The sequence below is a fragment of the Panthera pardus genome, unplaced genomic scaffold, assembly GCF_024362965.1.
Source record: "Panthera pardus isolate Hobbes unplaced genomic scaffold, ASM2436296v1 HiC_scaffold_21, whole genome shotgun sequence".
In the NCBI taxonomy this organism is placed as follows: Eukaryota; Metazoa; Chordata; class Mammalia; order Carnivora; family Felidae; genus Panthera; species Panthera pardus.
In genome coordinates, this window is record NW_026526777.1 from 21,389,213 (window position 1) to 21,406,445 (window position 17,233).

Here is a 17,233-nt window from a genome sequence, read left to right on the forward strand (position 1 = left end):
GTTAGAATTTTAAACTTCCTAAATTTTTATTTATTTTTATGATTTTAAAAAATGGAATTTCTAACACAGTACATGACACATAGAAAGCAGTCAGTATGTTTTTATTATATATGTAAATACTGAAAATAGAATGTACAGCATTTTCAAATTCTAAAATATATTAATCTTGAACCAGTCTGATACTACTCTTATTATACCAACAAATGTTTCTGTGCATTATAAAGTCTATTACATATACAAATAATGAGAAGATATGAATATTTGTGTTTTTATAACACATTCACAATTATAATATAGGCAGTTCAAAATAATATAGGCCTTCACATGACTCATTGCCTGTAATGTTTTCTTCTAATAAACAAAAAACAAATGTAACAAAAATGTAAGAAATATTTTAGGTCTTAGTTCCCATTAATACCTTTTTCCTCCCAAATGTTTAAGCACGTTTTCCCCTCCCAGTCCTTCCCACAGTGTTTCGTGTTCTTGTAATATTCTGTTTTTGCATTTATTACATTGGTTATCAGTTAATTAAACTTTTTGCTTCCTTTGCTAGACTTTAAAATCCATTAATGTAGATACTCAGTGTCCAGCAATGTAGTATATCCACTTTCATTGTTACTACAGATTGTTGAGTATTGGTAGGACATTTTAATGTTTTTGTGAAACAGAGAAGTAAATTATTTGAGAAGATTGAGGTTATTTGAGAAGATTCCAGTATATTTTAAAATTTTATAACTGGTCATATGTAAATACAAATAAGTTTTAGGCCATATCTGTATTTTTATTTTTTACTTTATTATTTTATTTGTATTTGTATTTTGAAAATAAAAATGCGATGTTTCTAACACTCAATTTTTTCCCCTCTTAACAGTTTCTCAAGCAAGACCTCCCCCAAATCAGAAGAAAGGTGAGGTTGTGCCTATTGATTCTAAATTTATTTTAAAAAGTAAAAGTAAATAAGCTAGATTACAAAATGAAAGCTGAGACTCTGTTTGTGAAGTTACACCAAATGTTTGTGCTTGGTAGTCAGTGCTCAGGTCTTACTCATTACCAAATATTTTGAATATTACTACTGATTTAAAATATTTTTTTAGGTCAAAGGAACTAAGATTATAAATTTACAAACTTTAAAGTTTTAATTGGGCAAGTCTGTGTCTTTTAATGATAATAACAGCATATTTGGTACCTTTAAAATTTTGTCTTTACAGGATCTCGAACACCCATTATCATAATTCCTGCAGCTACCACCTCTTTAATAACCATGCTTAATGCAAAGGACCTTCTACAGGACCTGAAGTAAGTAATTTGTTAGGATATGGAGATAATGTTGAGAATTAGTAGTTAAGAATTTGGTATTCCTTATTTGGAGAAAACAGAATTTCAGTGTCTGTGCTATCGACTTTACAGATAGTCTGAAATATTATTTTCAAAACAAAGTACAGTTGACTCTTGAACAATCCAGGGGTTTGAGGTGCCAACCCCTGCACAGTTGAAAATTTATGTACTACTTTTGACTCCTGCAAAAACTTAACTACTAGTAGCCTAATGTTGACTGGATGCCTTACTGATAACGTAATTAATATATAACATAACAGTCAAATAGCATGTATTTTGTATTTTATATGTGTTATATACTCTATCCTTATAATAACATAAGCTAGAGAAAAAATTTCATTAGAAGAATCACAAGGAAGAGAAAATACATATATAGTACTGTATTGTATTTATATAAAAAAAAAAAATCCATGGATAAGTGGACCCATGCAGTTTAAACCAATGTGGTTCAAAGATCTGCTGTATATTCTTTTCATTCTGGATCCTTTAGGGAAAATTACAGAAATTTTTGGCTAAAGTTCTAATAAAAAGGGTACTATTATAGTAAATTTTAATATGAATTATTTTCTTTTGACTTTTCCCTGAAGAGCTTGAGGAAGTTCTAAAACAAATTTGGTTTCTCTCCCTCTGCCCTTCTCCCAAGTTCTAGTTGAAGAATGGGAAAAGTGATACCAACTTCTGTATATATTAGGTATATACCTTGTGAGGTAGATGGAGGTTGGGAACGTAGTTTTTAATCCAGACCTTAGGAAAAGTTAGTTGAATGAAGCCCATATCTTATGTTAAAATTTCCAGATACTTAGCTTTCTGAGAAAAAGTTTTTAAAGTATTATTGACCTTTATTAGTTCCAGGTGTATAGGGTAAAGATTTAATATTTGTATATATTGCAAAATGATCACCACAGAAATCTAGTTAACATCCATCGCCTTACATAGTTACAAATTTTTTTTTGTTTTTTTTAACTTTGATAAAATAATTTTATTTATTTATTTTTAATTTTAAATCCAAGTTAGTTAACATATAGTGTAAAAATGGTTTCAGGAGTACAATTTAGTGATTCATCACTTACATATAACACTCAGTGCTCATTCCAACAAGTGTCCTCCTTAAAGCCTCTCACCCCATAGTCCTTCTTCCCACCCAACACCCCACCAGCACCCTTCAGTTTGGTCTATGTATCTAAGAGTCTCTTATGGTTTGTCTCCCTCTCTGTTTTTATATTATTTTTGCTTCCCTTCCCTTATATTCATCTCTTTTGTATCTTAAATTGCACATATGAGTGAAAACATACCATATTTGTCTTTCTCTTTTTTAGTTTGCTTAGCCTAATGCACTCTAGTTCCATCCACATTGTTGTGAATGGCAAGATTTCATTCTTTTGGATTGCTGAGTAATATTCCATTGTGTATATATATAGCACATATACCACATCTTCTTTATCCATTCGTCAGTCAGTGGACATTTGGGCTCTTTCCATATGTTGGCTATTGTTGATAGTGCGGCTGTAAACATTGGGGTACATGTGCCCCTTTGGATCAGCACTCTTGTATCCTTGGATAAATACCTAGTAGTGTAATTGCTGGGTCGTAGGGTAGTTCTGTTTTTAGAAACTCCATACTGTTTTCCAGAGTGGCTGCACCAGTTTGCATTCTCACCAGCAGTGCAAAACGGTTCCTGTTTCTCTGCATCATTGCCAACATCTAATGTTGCCTGAATTGTTCATTTTAGCCATTCTGACAGGTGTGAGGTGGCATCTCATTGTGGTTTTGATCTCTCTTTCCCTGATGATGAGTGATGTTGAGCATTTTTTTATGTGTCTGTTAGCCATCTGGATGTCTTTGTTGGAAAAGTATTCGTGTCTTTTACACACATCTTCACTGGATTATTTGTTTTTTGGGTATTGAGTTTGGTAAGTTCTTTATAGATTTTGGATACTAACCCTTTATCTGATATGTCATTTGCAAATACCTTCTCCCATTCCATCAGTTGCCTTTTAGTTTTGCTGATTGTTTCCATCTCTGTGCAGAGGTTTTTTATCTTGATGAGCTCTCAATAGGTCATTTTTGCTTTTGTTTCCCTTGCCTCTGGAGACGTGTCAAGTAAGAAGTGGCTAAGGTCAAAGAGGCTGCTGCCTGTTTTCTCCTCTAGGATTTTGATGGCTCAGTCTTAGGTTTAGGTCTTTCATCCATTTTTAGTTTATTTTTGTATATGGTGTAAGCAGGTGCTCCAGGTTCATTCTTCTGCATGTCACTATCCAGTTTTCCCAACACCATTTGCTGATGTCTTTTTTCCACTGGATATTCTTTCCTGCCTTGTCAGAGATTGGTTGGCCATACTTTCGTGGGTTCATTTCTGGGTTCTCTGTTCAGTTCCATTGATCTGTGTGTCTGTTCTTGTGCCAGTACCATACTGTCTTGATGATTACAGCTTTGTAATACAGCTTGAAGTCTGGAATTGTGATCCCTTCAGCTATGTGGTTTTGTTTTTCAGGATTGCTTTGGCTATTTGGGGTCTTTTCTGGTTCCATATAAATTTTAGGATTGTTTGTTCTAGCTCTGTGAAGAATGCTGATGTTATTATTTTGTTAGGGATTGCATTGAATATGTAGATTGCTTTGGGTACTGTCGACATTTGAACAATATTCTTCCAGTCCATAAGCATGGAATGTTTTTCCATTTCTTTGTGTCTTCTTCAATTTCTTTCATAAGCTTTCTATAGTTTTCAGTGTATAGATTGTTCACCTCTTTGGTTAAGTTTATTCCTAGGTATTTTATAGGTTTTGGTGCAATTGTAAATGGGATTCATTCCTTAATTTCTCTGTTGCTTCATTATTGATGTATAGAAATGCATCCGCTTTGTGCATTGATTTTATATCCTGCGACTTTGCTGAATTTCATGTATTATCAGTTCTTTAGTGGAGATTTGCAGTTTTGAAAGTGGAGTCTTTTGGTTTTTCCACATAGAGTATCATATTGTCTGCAAAGAATGAAAGTTTGACTTTCTTCTTGCCGATTTGGATGCCTTTTATTTCTTTGTGTTGTCTGATTGCTGAGGCTAGGACTTCTGACGCTATATTGAATAACAGTAGTGAGAATGGACATCCTTGTCGTTTTCCTGACTATAGGGGGATAGCTCTTTTTTTCCCACTGAGGATGATGTTAGCAGTGGGTCTTTCATATATGGCCTTTATGATCTTGAGGTATGATCCTTCTAACTCTCCTTTCTTGAGGGTTTTTATCAAGAAAGGATGCTGTATGTTGTCAAATGCGTTTTCTGCATCTATTGAGAGAATCATGTGGTTCTTCTCTTTTCTTTATTAATGTGATATATCACATTGATTGATTTGCAGATATTCAACCAGCCTTGCATCTCAGGAATAAATCCCACTTGATTATGTTGAATAATTCTTTTAATGTATTGTTGGATCCGGTTTGCTAGGATCTTGTTGAGAATTTTTACATCCGTGTTCATCAGGGAAATTGTTCTGTATTTCTCCATTTTAGTGGGGTCTTTGGTTTTGGAATCAAAACCTTGTAGAATGAGTTTGGAAGTTTTCCTTCCATTTCTGTTTTTTGGAACAGCTTCAAAAGAATGGATGTTAACTCTTCTTTAAATGTTTGGTAGAATTTCCCTGGAAAGCCATCTGGCCCTGGAATCTTGTCTATTGGGAGATTTTTGATTACTGATTCAATTTCTTTATTGGTTATGGGTCTGTTCAAATTTTTTATTTCTTCCTGTTTCAGTTTTGGTAGTTTATATGTTTCTAGGAATTTGTCCATTTCTTGCAGATTGCCCAATTTATTGGCATATAATTGCTCATAATATTCTCTTACGATTGTATTTCTGCGGTGTTTGTGATCTCTCCTCTTTCATTTGTGATTTTATTTGGGCCCTTTTTTTCCCTTTTTGATCAGTCTGGCTAGGGGGTTATCAATTTTGTTCATTCTTTGAAAGAACCAGCTCCTGGTTTCATTGATCTGTTCTACTGTTTTTTTGATTTCAGTATCATTGATTTCTGCTCTGATCTTTATTATTTAACAGCTTCTGCTGATTTGGGGCTTTATTTGCTGTTCTCTTTGTAGCTCTTTTAGGTGTAAGGTTAGGTTGTGTATTTGAGACCTTTCTTCCTTCTTTAGGAAGGTGTGGATTGCTATATACTTCCCTCTTACAACTGCCTTTGCTGCATCCCAGAGGTCTTGGGCTGTTGTGTTTTCATCTTCATTTGCTTCTGTGTACTTTTTAATTTCCTCTTTAATTTCTTGGTTAACCCATTTATTCTTTAGTAGGGTGTTTTTTATATCCAAGTATTCGTGGTCTTTCCAAATTTTTTCTTGTGGTTGATTTCAAGTTTCATAGTGTTGTTTAAAAATATGCAAGGTATGATCTTGATCTTTTTGTGCTTGTTGAGGGCTGACTTGTGGCCCAGTATGTGATCTATTCTGGAGAATGTTCCATGTGCATTTGAGGAGAATGTGTATTCTGCTGCTTTAGGATGAAATGTTCTGAATATGTTTGTTAAGTCCATCTGGTCCAGTGTGTCTTTCAAAGCCATTGTTTCTTTCTTGATTTTCTGCTTAGATGATCTTTCCACTGCTGTAAGTGGAGTGTTGAAGTCCCCTACTATTAATGGTATTATCATCAGTGAATATCTTTATGTTTGTGATTCATAGAATTATATATTTGGGTGCTCCCATGTTGGCATAAATATTTACAGTGTTAGATCTTCCTGGTGGATAGACCCCTTAATTATGATATGGTGTCCCTCTTCATCTCTTGTTTCAGTCTTTGGTTCAAAATCTAGTTTATCTAATATAAATATGACTGTTCTGGCTTTCTTTTGATGACTATTATAATGATAGATGGCTCTCCATCTCTTTACTTTCAATCTGCAGGTGTCTTTAGGTCTAAAATGAATTTCTTGTAAACAGCATTTAGATGGGTATTGTTTTCTTATCCATTCTGACACCTGATATCTTTTGGTTAGAGCGTTTAGTCCATTGACATTTAGAGTGAGTACAGAAAGATACGAATTTTGTTTCATTGTATTGCCTACAGGCATGTAGAGTTGGTGTTTCAGGTGATGTTCTTGGTCCTTTCTAGTCTTTGTTGCTTTTTGTCTTTTTGTTTTGTTTTGTCTTTTCCCCACTCAATGAGCCCCCTATGATTTCTGGCCAGGCTGGTTTAGTAGTCACAAATTCCTTTAGTTTTTGTTTGTCTGGGAAACTCTTGATTTCTCCTTCTATTTTGAGTGACAGCCTTGCTGGATAAAGAATTCTTGGCTGCATATTTTTCCGATTTAGCACATTGAATATATCCTACCACTCCTTTCTGGCCTGCCAAGTCTCTGTGGATAGGTCTGCTACAACCTGATCTGTCTCAACTTATAGGTTAAGGACTTTTTTCCCCTTGCTGTTTTCATAATTCTTTCCTTTTCTGTGTATTTTGTGAATTTGACTATGATATGCCTTAGTGATGTTTGGTTTTTGTTGAATCTAATGGGATTTCTCTGTGCTTCTTGGATTTTGATGTCTGTGTCCTTCCTCAGATTAGGAAAGTTTTCCAGTGTTATTACTCACATAAACCTTCTGCCCCTTTTTCTCTCTCTTCATCTTCTGGGATTCCTGTGATTCGGATGTCATTCTTTTTTAATAAGTCACTGAGTTCTCGAAGTCTTGTATTGTGATCTTTTCCCTTTGTTTCCCTCTTTTTCTGCTTCATTGTTCTTCATAATTTTATCTTCTGTATCACTGATTCATTGGATGCCGTCGTGGCATCCATTCAAGTTTGCATCTCGGTTACAGCATTTTTAATTTTGTCCTGACTATATTTTATTTCTTTATCTCCAGAGAAACCCATTCTATGCTTTTTTCAGCCTCAGTATTCTCATTATCATGGTTCTAAATTCTAGTTTAGACGTCTTGCTTATATTTGTGTTGATTAAGCCCCTGACTGTCATTTCTTCCCCTTCTTTCTTTTGGAGTGAATTCCTTTATTGTCATTTTGGTGGAAGGAAAAAAATTAATAAAAGAAAAAAGAAAAATTAAAAAATTAAAACCAAAAAAAATCAAGTAAAGGAAGCTAGATTCTAGATGTGTTTTGGTCTGCTTGTACAAAGAAGCTTGATAGAATAGAGAAAAGGGGGAAAGAAAAATGGTAAGAAAATTAAAAATTAAAAAGAAATTTATGTAATAAAATAGAATAAAACTAAAGAAAATGAAATAGAACAAAAAGTTTAAAAAATTAAAAGTAAAGTAAAAAAAAAATAAAAAAATATCTCTTTCTGTAGCCAAGAAAGAGGAAGAAAGGAAAGAATGAAAAAAAAAAAAAAGAAAAGAAAACAATTTAAGCAAAGAAAATGAGTAAATGAACCAGCAAACAGAATGAAACCCAAATAAAGTTACATCCAGTTTGCCCTAGAACTGAAACTGTGAAGCCTTCTATAGTTTGTAGGCTAAGCAGGTGGAATGACTTGTGCTGGTCTTTTAGGGGATGTGCTTGGAGGGCACAGTTGGGTTGGGCTTGGTGTAACAGCTCCATTCTCCACGAGTTGGCATTGCTTAGCTAACTGGGGTGGATCAGTGTGACACTCATCTGTCTTCACGGGAGATGTGGAAATAGCTTCACTCAGCTCCTTAGTCTTCTGGCACAGAAACTTTGTGCTCTCACCAACTTGCCATCAAGCACCCCCCCTTTGTCTCAGGCCTCCGTCCACTGCCCTTTCCATGTCCAAGCTGTCTACCTTCCAGGTGGCACTTCCTTCCAGAGTTTTATCTCAGATGGGATTGTGTTTCAAAACCGCACATTTCAGAGACCCCTGTGGCTTGGACCTGCTCCAGCTCTCTGGGGGAGGGTCTTGCTGAGCAATGTTTGGGTGCCGGCTTGCTCCAGAAAACCTTTGTGCAATCACACAGTGTCAGAAGTTCAGAGATTATGGCAAATCACAGCACACAGCCGGTGCTAGGTTTCACCATACTCTGGGGTCTTTGTCCCAATACTAGCAAACGTGGCTGCTCTTCAGGGTCCTCTGGGACCTTTGCCTGTGGGGAGACCATATGGCTTCTACCAAATGCACTCCAAGCAGAGGAACCGCTTCTTCCTGTGTGGCCCTCAGACCCTGCAGACCCCTCTGCCTTGCTCCTGGGGATTTGCCCTACTTCCTCACCAGAGCACCGCCAGGCACTGAACTCAGAAACTACAGACTTTGTTCCACTGTTTATAGAATTTTGGTGGTATTGAAACCCTCTCTTTTCTTCCCATCAGTGGTTTCGGGGAACAGATTTCTTGTTCAGTGCCCTGTGAGTGTTTTCACTTTTTCTCTCTCTTTCTCTCTAGCTACTCTCGGTGGAGTGCTTTTCTTGCATGATCCTGATGTACCGTACTCTCCCCCTTTCTCTCTTTCTGTCCTTTTTCCGCTAAAACGGCTCCCTACTCTCCATGGCTTTTCTCTTCCACAGTTCACCTCTCCACACTGTGTACCTGCTGAGTTCTCTGGCTCAAGTTATGCAGGTTGTTGTGTTAATCCTCAGATCAAGTTCCTAGGTGTTCAAAACGGTTTGGTGCTGATCTAGCTGTATTTCAGGGATAAGACAAGCTCAGGGTCTCCATGCTGCTCTGCCACCTTAACTACCCCTCTCCCCCCAATGTTTTTCTTGTGATTACAGCTTTAAATATCCATTCCCTTAAGTACTGTCAAATATGCAATGCAGTATTATAGCTATAGTCGATATGTTGTACATTACCTGTGATTTATTTATTTGGTAGCTAGAAATGTGTACCATTTTATTTGTAACTGGAATTTTGTATCTGAAATTTTTAGTCTCCTCCTTCCTCATTTCTTGTTTAAAATGAGTATAGTAAGAGTAGTATCACTTTGCTGTAGTAAACACATATCATGATAATGTGTATGTACAAAGTTAATCTCTCCCTTACTTAGCTAGCTTCTCTAGAAGTATTTATCTTCATGTTAATTAATATGAATAGGTGTGCCACTTTTAGGATCATGATTATTATTTTTTAATCTTCATACTACTTGTAGTGGTTGTCATTTACAGAAGAAAAATGGTGATGCTAAAATTGTTTTAAATAATTTGCAATGATATGTACATTAGTAAGATCTAAAATGGGCGATAGATAAGCGATTTCCGGAATGCTGTCAAGTTTATGAACATCATTATTAGCATGGCAGATAATGAGTGGTTGCTAGTGATTTCTGGATGTCTACTTTTGCTTTTGACTGGTGGATATCCACTATGTTTTCCTCTCATTTTAAATTTCATATACCAGATTCTCATGATTTATTTGTGCTCTTGGCCTTTTGCTGTTTGCATTTGTGAATTGTTAGTGGACTTTGTTCTAAGGCATTGCACTTTTATGTAGTGTACATTAACCTAAATTAACTATCTTCTTTCATTAAAAACTGAAAGGGGTGTGTGTGAACGTGAGCTTGTGTGCATGTATGTCTGCATGGTGGGGCGCAAGTGTTCTCAGCCTCCTTGCTCAGGTAGGCGATATTTGTGTCCTTTTTTTTTTTTTAATTTTTTTTTTTTTAACGTTTATTTATTTTTGAGACAGGGAGAGACAGAGCATGAACAGGGGAGGGTCAGAGAGAGGGAGACACAGAATATGAAGCAGGCTCTAGGCTCTGAGCTGTCAGCACAGAGCCCGATGCGGGGCTAGAACTCACGGACCGCAAGATCATGACCTGAGCCGAAGTCGGCCGCCCAACCTACTGAGCCACCCAGGCGCCCCTTGTGTCCTTTTTAACACAGTTAAAAACATAGTTGCTTATGTAGTACTAGGCGTAATAAGTTAAATAAAATCATTTTAATAAAATATTTTCAAGGGGAAAAATTTGTTTTTTCCTGTTCCCACATAGAGGCTCATGAGTTAAGACAGAATAATTTATAAACATTTATTGCAGAGTTCATATAGCTTGAGTGTAGTAAAATGCTATTCTGAGGAAACAGTGGTCACTCTATCCTGTGGTGTTTGTCAATTAAATTTTTTTCCATCATGCTGATTACTAAAATGGGTGAATATATATTGAACATTCGTGGGTACTTAGGGTTTTGTTTTAAGGTAGTTCATTCTGCTTTTTATTGGGTAAGTGAAAGAAAATGGAAGAACCCAGCATAATGTTTTGGAGGCTAAGAGTGGTGGTGTGGTCATTAGTTGGAGAGAAGGGGGTTAAATGTATTCTGCAGCAATACTTTTCTAGTGTTTTGTACTCTGTTATGGTACTCCTTATTAAATAGAGGTTGTCAAATTGTCCAGTTATCTTATACACATGGCGATTAAATCTTGGCATTTGTTATGAATTTGGACTTTTGCTCACTAAGCTTTAACCTTAATTATTTGAAGAAGTTCTGGATCGAAGACACGCCCTTACATAATTATTTTATAAACTTGCTTTTGTTGGGTGCTGCAGGAATGTAATACATCTAAAGTTGTTTTTTTATGTTAAATTCTCAATTCAAGGGGTTGGCCCTTGGCTGACAAATTATCTAGGACTCCTTTCTTCCTCCCCTACTCTTGAACCAGATCAAGATGGATACACGTCTTTAAAACTTGGAGAGGCGCCCGGGTGGCTCAGTTGGCTGAGCCTTTGACTCTTGATTTTAGCTCAGGTCATGATCTCACGGTTCATGGGATCTAGCCCGTGGGGCTTGGGATTCTCTCTCTTCCTCTCCTTCTGCCCCTCCCCCGCTTGCTCGCACTTGCACTCTCTCAAATGAATAAACTTCAAAAAAAAGAAAACTTGATTAGAATTTTTTCTCCAAGTTCATCCTTTTGTTGTTTATTTACCTCTTCTAAGGTTACAGTTCTAGCTTCTTTGTGCCCTTCCTTTCTGTGGGTGGTAAAAACCAAGTCTCAAGCAGGTATTCCTGTCTTCCACTCTCATCCACTGCAGCATCAGTTGATTTCTGACTCATGACTATTTTCTTTCCAGTTCGCCTATGCATTTCAGGTATTTGGTATATTTTATCTGACATTTCTTGGAAGGATTTTTATAATTACTGGAACACTGTATTATTGGAACTGGAATCTTATAAAGTGTATTTAACTTTTCTATATTGAGTTTATTTATTCAACACTCATAGAACAGTAACTGACAATCAAAGTGCTATGTAGATAAATGTTCTGCGAGCTCAGCCTTTTTGGAGCTTACATGATAGTGGTGTTAGTGTACTAGGAGTCACCTATTGCAACTGATGAGAAATTAAAATATGTTCCAGCATTTGGGATAAAACTGAATCTTAATGCCTTATTATTGAGAGTATAATGAAAAGTATAATTTTCTTTGACACCAGTTTACAAACTTAAATCGCATCTGGAAGATAAGTTCAAAATCAGATTAGACCTCAGCAATAATATATCAGCCATGAAAACCTTTACCTACCTCCTCTCATAAATTATGTGGTGTTAGTGAGAAGGTATGTAACTCTAGTGATTTTTTTATAATCTAAAAAAATACTTGAAAATTACTATTTTCTAGATTTTGAGACCTAAAAAGGAATCTCAGAATATACTCTTATTCTCAGTGAAAATGCTGAGAGATAACCCTAAAACCTACTCTGGTAGTTGCAGAGCAGAAAATACAACCAGGTCTCCCAATGTCCAGTTTAGTTATTTTAACTTTTGGATAATGGGGATTCTTAACAAACATTCTGATTAAGAAATTGGGTTTTATTCTGGAACATAATACTCTTTTGCAGTATTCAAGGTCTTACATTCACTATTAATTACAATAACAGTATTTTGTAATTTGGTTTAACAATGAAAATTCTTATTAAATATTTTTAGTGGTAACTAGGAAAGTGTTTTTGGTCAGTAACATAATTTGTAGCCAAAGGAAGAATGTGAATGCTCTGCCTTCTCTCTTGGTGAAATAACAGTGATAATTCTTGAAGAAAGAAAACAAAAGCAACTTTACTGCCAAACAGAAAATCATACTGCTTCTAAACTTATGACTAATTATAAATGAGACACAAAATGAGTTGTAAAACTTGCTAATTTCAGGTTTTACCAAACGCAGAATTGGATATAAGTGCCTGTGTCTTAAAATAGCTGTATAAAAATCCATGTAATATGACACATACCAATATATCTGTACAGTCTTGTTTAGTACTTTTGAATAAAATTTTCACCGAACTTTTTCCCACTAACAGTAGGGAAAGAAGAAATTTTTGTTTTTATCATTTAGTGTTCTTACAGTGTTGTGGATTACTCAAGTAATTCCTCATGTCATCTACAATTGGGTGAATAAGAGATATTATTTTGGTCTTCTTTGAAATAGATTTGATAATGTAACTGAGACTGTGCCAGACCCATGCAAAAAATGGATTTGCTTAACTGCTTTAACTTTTTTTGTTTTTTTAGTTTGAGGATTCATGTGTTTTCTTTCCACCTAATGAATATACAAGAGTTGTTTTTTCATTGTTTGTATTCTGTGAAATATGTATCTATTTTTTTGTTTTGTGATGGCTTCTGTGTTTTGCATCTGGCACCCAGTTGGAATTCATAATTCCAACTAAATTGTGAATTCCTTAGAGAAAAGGGGCTTGTTACTCTGTTGTCATTTGTATCTCCATTGTTGAAAAACAGTGTTTGCCCAATAAAGGATATTAAGTAAATGTCTAGGAAAATGAGAAGCAGAAAGGATCACACTGAGAAAATTGGACAGGGGCAGATTTGTATATCTGAAATTCAAGTTTTGTTTTGTGTGTTTGTGCAAGCTGTGAACTCATTCAGTGCATTTATTTCAAATTTCAGATTTCTTTCTTTTTTTTTTTTTTTAACATTTATTTATTTTTGAGAGATGAGAGAGACAGAGCATGAGCAGGGGAGGGGCAGAGAGAGGGGGAGACACAGAATCCAAAGCAGGCTCCAGGCTCAGAGCTGTCAGCACCGAGCCGGATGCAGGGCTTGAACCCACAAACCATGAGATCATGACCTGAGCCAAAGTTGGACCCTTAACTCACTGAGCCACCCAGGCGCCCCTCTAATTTCAGATTTCTTTTTTGATATATGATAGTTGTATCTGTACCTTGGACTTGATTTTAGTTCCTGTGAAGTGTCATTATACTTGGTATTGCGTTTTGTGCACTTACTGTATTTGGATCAGGTGATTTTTAAGGTCATTTTTAGCTCTGATTTTTATGATTTGTGAATTTGGTATTTCCAACTCTCACAATTTTTAATAACTGACAGCTATTTATAATTTTTATAAATATCTTAATGGTTACAGAAAATTCACAGTAAGATTTTGGAGTGTTTAAAAAGAAATTCTATCTTTACTTTTTCATTCTCCAGAACCTTTGGCAGTGCTCATCTGAATGCATTACAAATCTAAATCTTAAATATTGTTTATAATGGTAGATAGTAAACAGTGCAAAGAAATCACAAAGTAAATTTTAGTGTCCCCCCCCCCCCCCTTTAGGTTTACAACAGAGAAACCAAACAATTAAATAGACCACATTCTTAGGGTAGACCAAGCCTAATTTTTCTTCTAAGTATAAAACACTCCCTTCATTGTTTAACACCTCATTGCAACTGACATCTCCCCTACAGTTTGAGTCAGCTGGAGGCTTTGCTATGTAATTAATGCATAATTGAAACCTCCTCCACACAATTACAGTACTGGCTGTACCCCATAGCTCATTTTGGCATAGATTCTATTTGGTTTCATGTAAAATTAAGGATTCTTCCTTTTTTTTTTTTTTTGGCCCTTCAATAAAAAAATGACACAAAAACAAAACCCTTAACCTTTAACATCTGTAAATAACAAAATTAAGGTTGTGTTATGAAAGTATTAAAAAATACATTTTACATTTATAAATGTGATCCTGAGAGAAGTTTTAGTAGGACTGTAAGTTTATTTAACATAAAATGATTGGATGACACTCGTGATTCTGGCCATTATGGTAGCCTCACAGGACCAAGGTTCCAAAGGGGAGAGATTGCACATAGAGAGTGCCTCAAAGATATGCGGAGGATTCTCTTTGCAGTAGTCAAATACTGTGGAGTACATTCATGTGAGAAAACTGCTTGATGCCTGGGGAAGAAGCAAGCAGAACAAATACTGGAGTTTACACCGGACCATGAATAATTCATGTTCCAAACAGCCACAGGTAATGCAAAAAGATTCAACCACTTTGGAAAACAATATAGAAGTTTTTTCTTTTTAAAAAAAATTTTTTTTTAGCATTTATTTATTTTTGAGAGACAGAGAGAGATAGAGCACAAGCAGGATAGGAGCAGAGTTAGAGGGAGACACAGAATCCAAAGCAGGCTCCAGGCCCCGAGCTGCCAGCACAGAGCCCGATGTGGGGCTCGTACTCACGGACCGCGAGATCATGACCTGAGCCAAAGTCGGCCACTCAACCAACTGAGCCACCCAGGCGCCCCTACAATATAGAAGTTTTTAATTTTTTTTCTCTTTACGTTGAAGATATTATTGCACTATCTTCTAGCTTCCTTTGTTGATGATAGGTCAGCTGTTAGTGTGATAATCCTATGAAGGAAGTCTGCTTTACCTGGTTATTTTAAAGACCATTTTAAATTTATCTGCTCTGCCTAGATGTAGATTTCTTATATATCCCATTTTGGGATTCATTAAAATTGAATGTATGGATTTGTGTTTTTCATCAATTCTGAGTCGTGGCCCTTATTGCTTTAGATAATACCTCTGTGTTGCCTCCTCCCACCCCCCCTTTTCCCTTCTCTTTTTTGGGACTTTTTCAATTTCAGTGGTTCTATTTAGTTCTTTTTCAAATCTTTGGTCTCTTTCAAAATAAATTTTTCTCCTGTACATATTTGCAAGCTTGTTTTGTAAGCTTTGATCTTTGATATTTGCATTTGAAGTCCTTAGTTACCTTTTCTCTTGACTGTTTTGACTGTTGTTTCATTCACAGTGCCTCTCATTTCCCTGCATGTTTAGTTTTTTAGTACATTTAATATTTTTGATTGTCTTCATTTACTCATTTACTGTTCATTTTCCTTGGAGTTTTTTTCTGTGGAAATTCTTTGAGTTCCAAATTGAAGGTGGGTGGATGGCAGGGGTAGAGGGGACTCCAGGAAAGGTTTACATTTGTGTTTGCAAAGTACCTAGGAGCATTGCCAATATTATATCACTTTAAATTAAATTTTCAGTTTGAGGGTTTTTAACATCCAGACATTGTTGCTTTTTCTTGTCTTTTCTCTACTTTTCAAATTTCAACTTCTTTTATTTAGGAAAAGGAAAACTGTATTTTTAACCTGCTGGGAAATATTCATAAACTTGCTCTGTTTTAAAAATAACATACAGTTTGGAACTTAACTTGGCTATATCAACTATTTGCATTTTATTCTTTGACAATACTAACATAGTTATTTCACTAGAACTGTACCAGTTTAGATAGTAGTGACTTTAGTCCTATCACCCATACTCCTTCACTCATGGAATGTAAAATAGAATAAATAAATTGCAAATATTGGATGAGTCAGTGGACATCATAATATTTCTCCAAATTACATATATCCATCTACCATATCACATGTGCATTTCTGGTTGTATTTGTTAGAACACTTTAAATTGGAAGTGATAAATACCAATTTGTAGTAGCTTTACCAAAAAATAACTTATTTGGCTCAACATGACTGAACAGTCCTGGCTTCTGACACAGTGCTAAAATGATATCATCAGGGGTTGGTCTTTCCATCTCTTGGGTTCTCCCCCTTCAGGGTTGAAGATGACTATCAAAAACTCCAGGTTATCTAGCACAGTAGAAGGACAGTGCCTGTTTTCCAATAATTCCAGCAAAAATCCAGGATTAAGTCTCATTGGCCTGGCTTGGATAATGTGTTTATTTCTCAATTAGTTATTGTGGTCAGGGTGGTTAATTCCTGCTTTAGATTCAAGCAAGGGCCAATTTACAATTCGGAGATTTGATTTTCCTTGCATTTGCCAGGGCGTTGATAAGAGCTAGGGGACAGGAAAAAGAGTGGGCAGTGGGTTTATTTCTAGTTTACCATTATACTGAACTTAACCCCTGAGAGTCCTACCTTTATGAAAGAAGGAACTTATGTTAGATTCCCTCCCTTGAGCAGAATTTGACCTTTATTTCCTATTCCAGGAACTGAGTGAAATAAAATAGCTTGAGCTTAATTAGTTTGCCAGCGCCTTCAATGGACGGAAAAGTCTACATTGTTATTCTAACTTTAAGTTTAGGAGAGTAGGTTAGAAGATCTATCCTTGTGTTAATACATGAGATCAAAGCTGAAAAGCATTTTGAAATACAGACACATTTTACTATACAGAAGGCTGCTATCCTAAAGAAAGACCTAGATATATTCAGAAATTAAAAATACTAGCGCATGTAAAAATTGTAGGGCATTAGTTGTAGGATGTTAAAGAACCATGTTAATACTCTGAACCTCAATAAAACTTTCATCAGCAAATAAGTGAACCTGCAAATGCTATGTAACTCCTTCCTTATGCTTTAGAAGTTGAATTAGGTGTTTAATAGACATTAAAGTTGGATATTATAAATCACTCGTGTGTGTGTGTGTATAGTAATTTATTAAAGTTTATAAGTAATTGTATACTTTTATAACATTTACAATTTCAAAAGCTAGAAAATAGATTCAGTATTATATTTAAGAATGTTAGCATTTTAATCCCATCTGGATAGAGAGGATTGAAATAAAGCATCTTTCACTTGCCAGTGAGACAACTTTGTTCTTTGTATCTGGAGCATAAGCTTCAAGAGGGCAGGGACGGTGTTTTGTACAACTATGTATATTGTGTAACTTAGCACAGTGTATTACTGTTCACTTAATACATTTTGTTGTAGCTTTATATTAAAACTGTTTCCAACAGTGCATGTATACTAATTTTAACATGTTTAATGATTCAGA

At 35.5% G+C, this 17,233-nt stretch overlaps 1 protein-coding gene across 1 annotated transcript in view; it reads left to right on the forward strand.

Moving 5' to 3' along the window:
- CDC73 (cell division cycle 73) overlaps positions 1-17,233 on the forward strand; it is a 133,578-nt gene that overhangs the window by 95,098 nt on the left and 21,247 nt on the right. Inside the window, exons 12-13 of the mRNA XM_019465589.2 lie at positions 872-907; positions 1,209-1,296. Coding sequence (XP_019321134.1) covers positions 872-907; positions 1,209-1,296 — 124 coding nt within the window. The remainder of the gene's footprint in view (positions 1-871; positions 908-1,208; positions 1,297-17,233) is intronic.